Here is a 10,297-nt window from a genome sequence, read left to right as displayed (position 1 = left end):
TCATCATTTTATAATCGATAAAAATTGTAGTGTTACAAAATGTTAAAATAATTTCATAAACAAACATTATTATAAGAATTCACTCCGCCCATGCGCACGGGTTATCATCTCGTATTAGTTAAAGTGTAATCCAGTTATTCAAGCTAGTATTCATTAGGTTGGTCCGGTTTTGAATTTTTTTTATTTCGCGAAGTTTGGTTAATTGCATTCAAGTATTTTGTTTTCAACTTGCCAAACAAATAAATTTTGATTTTCGGTCGACATATTGATTAGCTCTTACAAAATCTTTAACAAACAAGTTTTTGGTCAATGACAAAGATATGCGTCCGTAAGATCAGTCAAGAAGGTTTAAATCATCACAACTGCAAAAAGAATCAAAACAATACAACAAAAAAGTTGAATAAACAGTTAATGCGTGGATCGCAAACAACTAGAAGAAAAAATTTGACTGAAATATGTAGAGGACATCAATTGTGGTAATAAGACATAAATTGCATAACTAAGACAATGTCTTAACGTTTCACAACAACCACCACCATGGTTTGCGGGAAGGTTTTGATGGAGATCTTCTATAAAAGAAGGTTTCGTAACCTTTAGGATCAAGAGGATCAGGAGAATAGATCGGAGATGGAAGAGGAGAATGCACCGGTTGGTGGTTAGTGTGAGACTGAAGGATCTTACGGTTGTTATTGGCTTCACCAAGTGCGATAAATAGAGCTACCAAGAGAAAAATTAGTGTGAGGGAAAGACCTCTGGACACCATTGTTAATGAATGTTTGTGTTCAATTTACTCAATCGTGATGTTGAGATCCTATTTAGATTTAAACTATGTTTATATTCATTGGAATCTCTATTAATTGGAGGGTTACCACTAACTTTTAGTATATTTCATGGATTGTTTCTTCGTGAGTATATATTTAGCCGGCTTTGCTTTCTTGTTTGCAATAAGTTTCTCTTCTTTACCATTGAGGCCTCCCTCTAAACAGTATGCTTTTCTAAAGTTAATGTATCAATAAAGAAAATGTCGCCTTTCGTTAAATGTTTTCTTAACGAGTTTAAAGAGTGTTTTCACTACTTGTTGATTTGTTTTTTTTTTCGTCGGCTCTCTTTGGAAAGTAATAAAAAGTACTACAAGAATATATATATCTTAATAAACGAAAAATTTGGGGAAGGATTTGTTTTAAACAAAAATTGGTTTACTAGGCAAATATTCCTTATTTTAGTAAGTTACTAGGCAAAGCCGTTCAATCGGTTTCATTCAGTTACTATAGTACCTCCTTCTAAATAGTAATATTTCGAAAGTGATGTTGTTAAAATATCTAGAAAGGGTTGATATTTTAGATCCTAGAGAAGTAGTTCGATAATGACTTCAATACAAATTAGTCTTATAAAATATAAATTGTCGATTTGTTTGATGCTTTCTCTTAAAAAAAATAAGACTAGATTCTGATTACTGCCTCTTTTTTTCGCCAGCTCCCTTCGGGGTTAATTGATGATATTATAACAACTAGAGAAAATATAAATCCTTATAAATAAATTACAACTTACAAGTTTGGAAACTAGTCAAAAGGGTTAGCCTTAAACAAAACTTGGGTACGTACTCGTAAACTTACTTTGAGTACCCATAAACACTAACCCTCAAGAACCATTTAACCACTGTCTGAGAACCATCACCTTCGCCGTCAATTTTTAAATAATCGTTCCGTTACCTAATTTTTTCTACCAAAAGTCCCTTCTAATTTGATCCTAACTTTCAAGACAAGAAAAAAAAACAGAATAGTGATAAAATAGTTACTACCTCAGACCTATTTTCATGCAACGCAAAAAAACAAGATCCCTTTTCACTCATTCCACATAGTGAAAACACCACCAGGATTCGACCCCTGAACAGACTCACCGGTCCAACCACCATACCCTCCATTGCCATCACTCGAAGCCATATCGTAATCTGTTTTAACAGCTGGAAACTCCCCGGTCAATCCAACGGTCGAGCTCGTCCCAATACCAATGCCGTGGTTCCCAAGAAAAGCTGCAGTGTTGTAGCTCCCACTAGAGCCTCCATTGTTGTTGTTGTCAACGATAGAGGTGGAGACAAGGCCATGAAGCAGATCCGGATTGCTTTGAAGATAGGCATTATAGAGCTGCTGCGAGTTCTGACCCGATTGTTGCTGCAAGTAATTGTTGGTTTGTTGGTGAAGATGAAGCTGCGTTTGGATATAGCTATTGTGGTTAAAGGAAGACGTGTCATGAGAATTGGTATTGTAGTGAGAGATATCATTGTTCTGTAGAGAAAGAAAAGGCTCTAATGGTTGTTGAATGCTTAGAGGGTAAGGTTGAAGCTGAAGCCTTGATGAGCTCGAGCCGCTACCATATTGGAAACTTGAACCAAGGGCTATCATCTCAGCCTCGCGTTTCCTTGAAGACTCAAGAGCCTGAGCTTCTTTGAGCCGCTTAGCCGCGCCTCCTCCTATGGGGAGAGTACTGCTCTCGAGGATGGCTTTCACGTCGTACCGGTTCATCTCGAAGTTGGTCACTGCGTTGAGCCCTCTAAACTTTATCGCGGCTATATCATAAGCTTCTGCTGCTTCTTCCTCAGTGCCTGAAAACAAACCATGTCATTAACTACGTAAGATAATAATTTGGTGAACCTTCTATTAAAACATGCTGATTTTAAAGAACAAAAATTCTATAAATAGAGGTTTCTTGAAAGTCGTTCTGATTTTAAATTGTAGTAGGTTCTAGATGGTTTAAAGTAGTTAAGACATAATAAGAAAGTACTTACTAAAAGTCCCCAAGTAGAGATCTTTGTTTCCGGCGACTCGTCCGATCCTTGCTTGCCATCTTCCATGTTGGTGATGCCTATATATATGACAAAATAAAGATGTTTATTTCTATAAGAATAGTATTTATTTATGTAATAACAACGATTATTATATATGTGAATATTTATAAAATTAAACCTTGTAACTCCACGATACATTGAAGCGCCTCGTGAAAATCCACTACTTTTTCTGCGATTTGACACGCATTTGTAAATGTGTTGTTAGATTAGATAAGTCTTAATTAGATTTGAATATACGACCAAGGTCTTGATGAAATACAACAAATTAAACACCTTCTAATAGCAGCCACGAACTCTTGTCTAGTCATGTGCTTCATTTCTTCTAATTCTTTCTCGTAGTTAGTAATCTGATATATATTAATGAATCAAAGATTAAAAAATATATATAATATAACTAATGACCAAGAGAATATTGCAAGCAAATAAGAACTAACATACCGGAAAATTAGTAGTAGTCGAGGGACCCCAGTACTTAAGTGCGGCTAGATCATATGATCTTGCTGCTTTATCTTCTTTGTCATACCCACCTATACCAAGAATTTGACTTAGTTTAGTTTCCGTAAACGAAACAATATGATTACTCCACGAGTATAACAAGGAAGAATCCAATTTGACGCACTCACCCAAGTAAACTAGATTGTTTATTGGATCCCCAAGATTTTACGCAGCAAGAACAAAGAAAGAAAAATATATAAGAACATGATTAGTATATAAGAGCAGGCGAATCAAACCTAAACACACAGAACCTGCTTAAGTGGAAGTAAATTACTTACCTTGTCTTCCTTTCCTAGACTGACCTTCCCTTCTACAAGTATTATCCCACAGGTGAGCTTCATATCGACCGGTCCATCGATGCCTAATTATATTTGACCAAACATATAATGCATTTCATCATTAAAATCCATATCTTTTTTGGGTACTAATATATCATAATCCAATTTAAGATCATAAGATCTTTAGAATCTATTAAGTGAGTAATGAGTCACGTGTATAACCTTGTGACACCACGATAGATCGAGGTGCGTTGTCCGAAAGTGTCCAAAGCACGTCTTGGCGTGGCCGTCTCAGCAACGGCTAATGCTCCACCGCTAGTGTTATCGCCGGTGACCTCGGGCGGCAACGCTTTAGCTACAGCGTTATTACCACCGGTCGTCCCCATGGACAAAGTGAGTGACTGTAGATTGTGAGCACTCTCTTGGAGCTCATAGCTATCGTTAGGATTGTTGGAGTCACAAGCTACAACGACGTCGTTTGATTGGACGCTTGGCATCAAGCTATTGGTGGTATGGAAGTAGTAACCTGAGTCGTTGTAAGCTACGATGTGGTCGGATTGATTTTCGTCCGGTTTGCTCACACCGAGAAAGTCTGCCACTTTTGGAACCTCTCCTCCTCCACCGTGTGGATTGATCATGTTCCACTCTTCGAACACACAAATATTTTTAGTATATATATATATAATATACACAAATAGATTGTTGTATAGATATATCGTTGTTACCTTGTGTTTGGAAAGGGTTGTCCATATGGTCGCTCACCAAGCCAATGTTATATTCATGAGGAGGCAAAGAAGAGTGGTTTGGTGAAAGTGGAAAGCCAAGCCAGTTGTTTGAATTCATTTTCCCTTTTGAGTCAAATCTGTTTGTTTTGGGTTAATCAATCACTTTATTGCTCCTACCCACCTTGATAATCAATAATACCAAGCTCTAAGCCAATCAAAGAAGAAAGGAAGATTCAGTGATCAAGGACTGAAGAAAGAGAAATTAAAGATCAAGACTTTTTTTCAAAGAATGGAGTTATGTATATATATAGATATAGGGGAGATCTTCTGCTTTATCATATATTGGCAAGGGTCTCTCTCTCTCTCTCTCTCTCTCTCTCTCTCTCTCTCTCTCTCTCTCTCTCTCTCTCTCTCTCTCTCTCTCTCTCTCTCTCTCTCTCTCTCTCTCTCTCTCTCTCTCTCTCTCTCTCTCTCTCTCTCTCTCTATCTCTCTCTCTCTCTCTCTCTCTCTCTCTCTAGTCTAGAGATGGAAACTCTGATACTTTTAGGGTTTAAAGAAAAGATAAGATAAGATATTCGTAAGAGATGAATACAGAGGAAGGCCATAGAAGTTTCAAGGTTAGAGTGACCCTCCAATTATATGGATTTTATCTCATTAAATATTATTCTATAAGAGAAGCTGATATAAATAACTAAGTATGGATGTGAACAAGAAAAATATACTATGTATGCCCTTTGCATGTATGATTCATGTTTATAGGCTTATAGCTGTTACAAGAAGACCCCTATCAGATTAGGATAGCATTTTTCTCTCTAAAACTCACACACTCGTAATTGTGTGTAGACTTGATTTTGATTAACATTTTTTTAAAAAAAAATCGAGTTGATAAATCTTTTATTATTTAAATTGGTGTAAATTTTCATTTTAGTTGTTTTAAACGAGCTCAATTATATGAGAATCAAAATATGTTAATATATCATTTTTTGAAACTTTGTTAACATGTCTTTTCTCACATTGTTTTGGTTAATGTTTATTTTAAACATATTTCTCATTGATCAAAGTTTTTAAATATTTTACTACAGAAATGAGATAATGCGTTCATATATAAATATTTTGTCTTGTATTTGAATAAATATTTTGCATGATTTATTAAATAATCTATGAAAATCTAAAATCATAAAAGACTAATTGTAACTCGATGAATGACATAATCATCAGTCAATATAAATGTTACCTAAATTTTTAATATGTTTGGTTATAAGGTGATCTAGATTAATATTCTAACTTTAATAATGCTTACTTTAAAAGTCTTCTTTATGAAAATAAATATTATGAAGAGATAATCTCCCCGGTTATATATATATATATATTTAATAGGTAATTTATCAGATAATTCTAATATTTATAGTATATTTGACATTTTTATTCGGTATATTTTAAAGTATTGTTATTAGCTTGTTAAGTTTCATGATTTTGTTGAAATGAATATTAAAAAAAATACAAAATATTCGGTGGTTATTCTATTTAAGTAAGATTTAAAATGAAAGATTCTTACTGCTACGTAATATTTGGTGGCTATTCTAATATAATGTTCTATTTAAGTAAGATTTAAAATGAAAAAGAATTCTGACAAAGAAACACAGTAAATTAGCAGCACATAACATTAAACAAAACATCTTATTAAATAATCATATATCCGTTTCGTCAAAGAAAAAATTATACATCCGATAGAAATATATAAACCTTCCACATAAGATAAAATGAAAGATTCATACTGCTAGTAGGCCGGAGCACGGATCTGATATCCGAGTTTTTGGAGGTATTTGTGATTTGCTTCGTATGTCAAGGATATCTAATTTTTCGATTTGCTTTGCTTCGAAAAAATACGAATATTCGGAAAAACGGATATCCGGAAAATAAATAATATTTGTGGATATTTACGAATACTTACGGATATCTCATATGTTTTGATTAATACAAATAATCTTAAAATTTTGATACAAATTTGTTTTCTAAAATATTTTTTTGCATGATATATATGATAAAAATTAAAAAAGTAGTGAATCTACATATTTTGTAAATTTTTTTTTAACTTAATTAATAATTATAATAACACAAAACTTAAGAAAAAAAATTATAATTATCATAAATGTGTTCTCTTCTTTTAATGTAATACTTTTATATAAGTAATCATGTGAATAGAATTTATCAAATCATATGTTATAATAATAATTATATAATTTTATACATTAATTTTTTTAAATATAATCAATATATACATGTATTTATATATTACCGGATCAGATCGAATATCCGCTTTCTAAAAATTTAATATTTGTGATTTGCTTCATTTTTACGGATATTGATTTTAGTAATTGATTTTAGTATTTGATTTGCTTCGAAAGGTTACGGATATCCAAAATTTTCGGATCGAATCGAAACGAATAATGAATCGAATCAAATTTAACAGATAAAATGTCCAGTCCTAACTGCTACGTTTTGAAAAATGGTCCCACATGAAGCGAAACTAATAGAACATTATATTAGGTAAAAAGATTTTGTAAAATACTATAGTTACCTATATAAATAATATTTTTTCAGTCCTATAAAAATCTTTTTTATGATAATTTGATCTGTTAATACAATATAAATATATGTATTATACGTATTTTTGTTTTAATATGATACGATTTCGTTTCTTCGGATTTTGTTACGGTTTCCGCCTGCAAATCCATAGTGATATGGTTCTCTCTCTAGACGGTGCGATGGAAGATGTTTTGTTCTGTTGCAAAACTGTTGGTGCGGCTTTTCTCTCTTCGCAGCTCGCTTAGAGAAGGGTGAGCAGAGGTTTTGAGGAGAGTTATCCGGCGGTGGAAGAGGCGAGGCATTTGAAGGGTGCGGTTTATACCTGTCTAGACGATGTTTTTTTTTTTGAAGATATCTAGACGATGTTTTGTACCGACGCTTTTGATCTGTCTCAATAGAACCTTTCTAATCCTATGCTTTCTTTATTTTGGTCTAGGTGATTAAGTGGAGGAAGTAAGTGGTGAGGGCTTCCGTGTTCTTCTTCTCTTGCTTTGGTTTGCAGATTTAAATTTTGTTCTATTGATAAAAAGCAGTAATTTCTGTTTTTGGTTTGAGGGTTTGGGTTCTCTAGCAAACGATTCGGGATCCAACATGTGCATGCTTTGGCAATAAGATTCTGACAGTTTTTTGATCTTTGTTAATCTGTTTTGCTTTACATGTGTATCTAGTTTATTCCGTCTTAGGGCGATATCTTTTAGAGTTCTAGGTCTTACTTTTCTTCGGATTTTTTTTCCTTTTCTGCATTTAGTTTTTCTCGCATGTTCCTATTTTTTTTTTAAAAAAAAAATTAATACGAAGAACTTCATAAAAAAACAGCTAAAACTTTCCAACACAAAATCATTTCAAACGAATGAAGTGATATGAGTTACAATGAACTGTATCATGTGTTACTTCGTAATAAACGAGGTCTGGCACATAACGGTTATATATATATTTTTTTGAAACACTTTTGAAAAAAAACTCATAACGGTTTTGTATATATTTAATAATATTATATATATGCACAGACATAATATTTATACGTGTATATAAATATTTAAAGTACTCGCATATACATTTTGGAATATAAGATTTTGATTTAAAAGAGAAATATGGATATTTAAAAGCATAACATATCTCTTTTTGTAACTTAATTATAACATAATCATAACATATGGTATATAACTGTTGAGATTCTTTTATTTTTTTCCAAACCTTTCTATTTACAAAAATATTTTTGAATAAGAGAAAAATATTTAACTAATACTTTGCATATTAGCCCTCAGAATATATAAAAATGTTAATTAACAGTATTATTGAAACTAAAATAAACAAGATATTATTGGAGCATATAAAGTTTTAAATTATAATACAACCATTAACAGTTTGTAATTAACAGTTTTAAATATTTTTGAATAATATCTTGCATATTGTCTATAAATTTTAATAACAAATTTTAGAAGTTTTATAAATAATTTAATAAATATTTATTTATTTAATTGATTATAAATATTTATCAAATTTTTACAAGTTTATATTTTTTTATAAGTTTTAGTGATAAATCTTTTAACTAAATCTTTTAACTGCTTTTCATCTAAAATAATGCAAGACTAGCTTTTGACCCGCGCGCCCGCGCGGGTGTATATTTTGTAGAATTATATATTTTTGTTAGTTATAGACTTGTAGGTTAATGTTTCATAGGTTATTGAGTTCTGATATATTGTGTATCTTGATCATTTTGCTAAGTGTCGAATTTTTAAATATTAGTTGCATTCTTTTTCATTTGTACTTTTTTTAACTTTGACTTGGTAGATTAAACAATTAACTTGATTAATTTTGATCTTAGAGTAAATTAAACAATTTAGATCTTTATGAAAACTTAAATATTACATTAAACAATTAAATCTAAAATATTAGAGAATGAAGTTTAGATTGGGTGTGTTTTATTAAATTATACTATAAAATTTGTGTGATAAATTATTTTAAAAATTACATTTGATTATATTATTTTTAAACAAAAATTTACAGCAAAAATTACAAATTATGGAAAATCATACCCAAAAAACATTCACAAAAAGTATTGATCTGCACAATTATATATACAAAGCCCATTTAGATGAATTGACATTTGCAATTTATTTTTGACTTCAAATTAGTGGGCTTAAAATATAAATCGAAGCCCAAATTTTTTTTTTCCGGGAAAACAAACAGAAACAGTTTTCCTTATACGACTTCTTGGTTTCCGTTCTTGTAGATCTCTCTGTCGGTGCCGTCCGCTTTCTGGCGATATGTTCCATCTCAGCGGGTTGAATTTCTCTCTCAAAAGTGGAAAGATGGTTAGATCTATTGAGAACTACAACAGATTTTGCAGAGAGGTATGATTTTGGAGATTTAGGTTGAAATTATTTATCTTGATTTGTTGTTCTAGATTCTGTGTTATGATGGTTTTAAAAATCAACTGAAGGGGTCATACGAAGAGCTTTCTGTCGGATAGATATAGCACGGTCCCGGTTTAATCATGAAGACCTGTCAAGACTCAGTATAAGCTCTGCTTTGTCCACGGAATGCTTCGTTACAGTACTTGATCACTTCGTCAACACCTCATATATCTTTGTTCCTTGCAAAGGTAATTCTAATCTTGACCAAAATGTTTAAATGTTATAGTTTTATATGATATAACAAAGAAGAAATGTATATCAAATTCTATAGCTCAAGAGTAGGATGGAATGAGTTTACATTTGGTGGAATATAACCTGATTTGAAATAAAGAGTTCCGAAATCATCTTCATCTCAAGCTTGTTCCAGTCATCTTCTTGAAACGATCTCTTTCTCAAGCTTGAGATCAAAGAATTTTTAGTAAAAAAGCATCCGTGCAATCTATATGTCTTATGTATTATAATCCTGATTAAACATGAAGATCATAAACATTATGTCCCTTAGAGAAGTCCGATTGATGTTGTTCTGTTTAAATTCACGATTAGACACTATTGTTTTTCGGGCTTGATATATTAGTAATAGTTCTTCAACAACTGTTTTAAATGTTCAATGTACACGTTCTTTTCCAGAGAGAAACTCAGGCTGAGACATGGTGAAGGAGAAAGAGAGATTAGTTGTAACATCAAATAACAAAGGGAAGACACACTAATCTGTTAGATTCTGGTCAATGTAAGTATTTTCTTTTATGATACAATTGTGTCGTATTTGTTTAATTAAATCCTATGGATTCAGTACAATGAGCTGATACTGACACCAAATAAAAAATGTGTAGGTTCATATTAGAGATGGAGAGACCCAAGTACCAGTTATGAAGATGCAAAAGAAGACTACAATGTGTAAAAGACAACAGAAAAATTACGGTTAGTAATTACTGATCTAACGTACCTATTTCGTA

The 10,297-nt window shown here is 32.0% G+C and overlaps 1 protein-coding gene across 1 annotated transcript; it reads right to left on the bottom strand.

The window, feature by feature from the left end:
• Positions 1-790: 790 nt before the first annotated feature.
• LOC106345205 (AP2-like ethylene-responsive transcription factor PLT1) lies at positions 791-4,710 on the bottom strand. The gene is made up of 9 exons (XM_013784438.3): positions 4,341-4,710; positions 3,838-4,261; positions 3,616-3,698; positions 3,466-3,474; positions 3,281-3,369; positions 3,116-3,189; positions 2,961-3,011; positions 2,783-2,859; positions 791-2,599 (listed from the first exon to the last, which is right to left on the bottom strand). Exons 1-9 carry the CDS (start codon positions 4,456-4,458, stop codon positions 1,842-1,844), a joined length of 1,683 nt encoding a protein of 560 aa, XP_013639892.2. The 5' UTR covers positions 4,459-4,710; the 3' UTR covers positions 791-1,841.
• Between the last annotated feature and the right edge of the window lie 5,587 nt (positions 4,711-10,297).

The sequence above is a fragment of the Brassica napus genome, unplaced genomic scaffold (assembly GCF_020379485.1).
Source record: "Brassica napus cultivar Da-Ae unplaced genomic scaffold, Da-Ae ScsIHWf_3088;HRSCAF=3902, whole genome shotgun sequence".
Lineage (NCBI taxonomy): Eukaryota > Viridiplantae > Streptophyta > Magnoliopsida > Brassicales > Brassicaceae > Brassica > Brassica napus.
Note: the sequence above shows the minus strand (reverse complement) of the source record. Positions and strands in the feature narration are given on the sequence as shown.

Bases quoted from the DNA above. Each gene is read 5' to 3' on its own strand.
- LOC106345205 (XM_013784438.3), bottom strand. From the start codon at position 4,458: ATGAATTCAAACAACTGGCTTGGCTTTCCACTTTCACCAAACCACTCT. The intron at 3,699-3,837 runs GTTATACACGTG...AAATATAATTAG, and splicing joins ATCTATCGTGGTGTCACAAG to GCATCGATGGACCGGTCGAT. The intron at 2,600-2,782 runs GTAAGTACTTTC...GTTTGTTTTCAG, and splicing joins TCTCTACTTGGGGACTTTTA to GCACTGAGGAAGAAGCAGCA.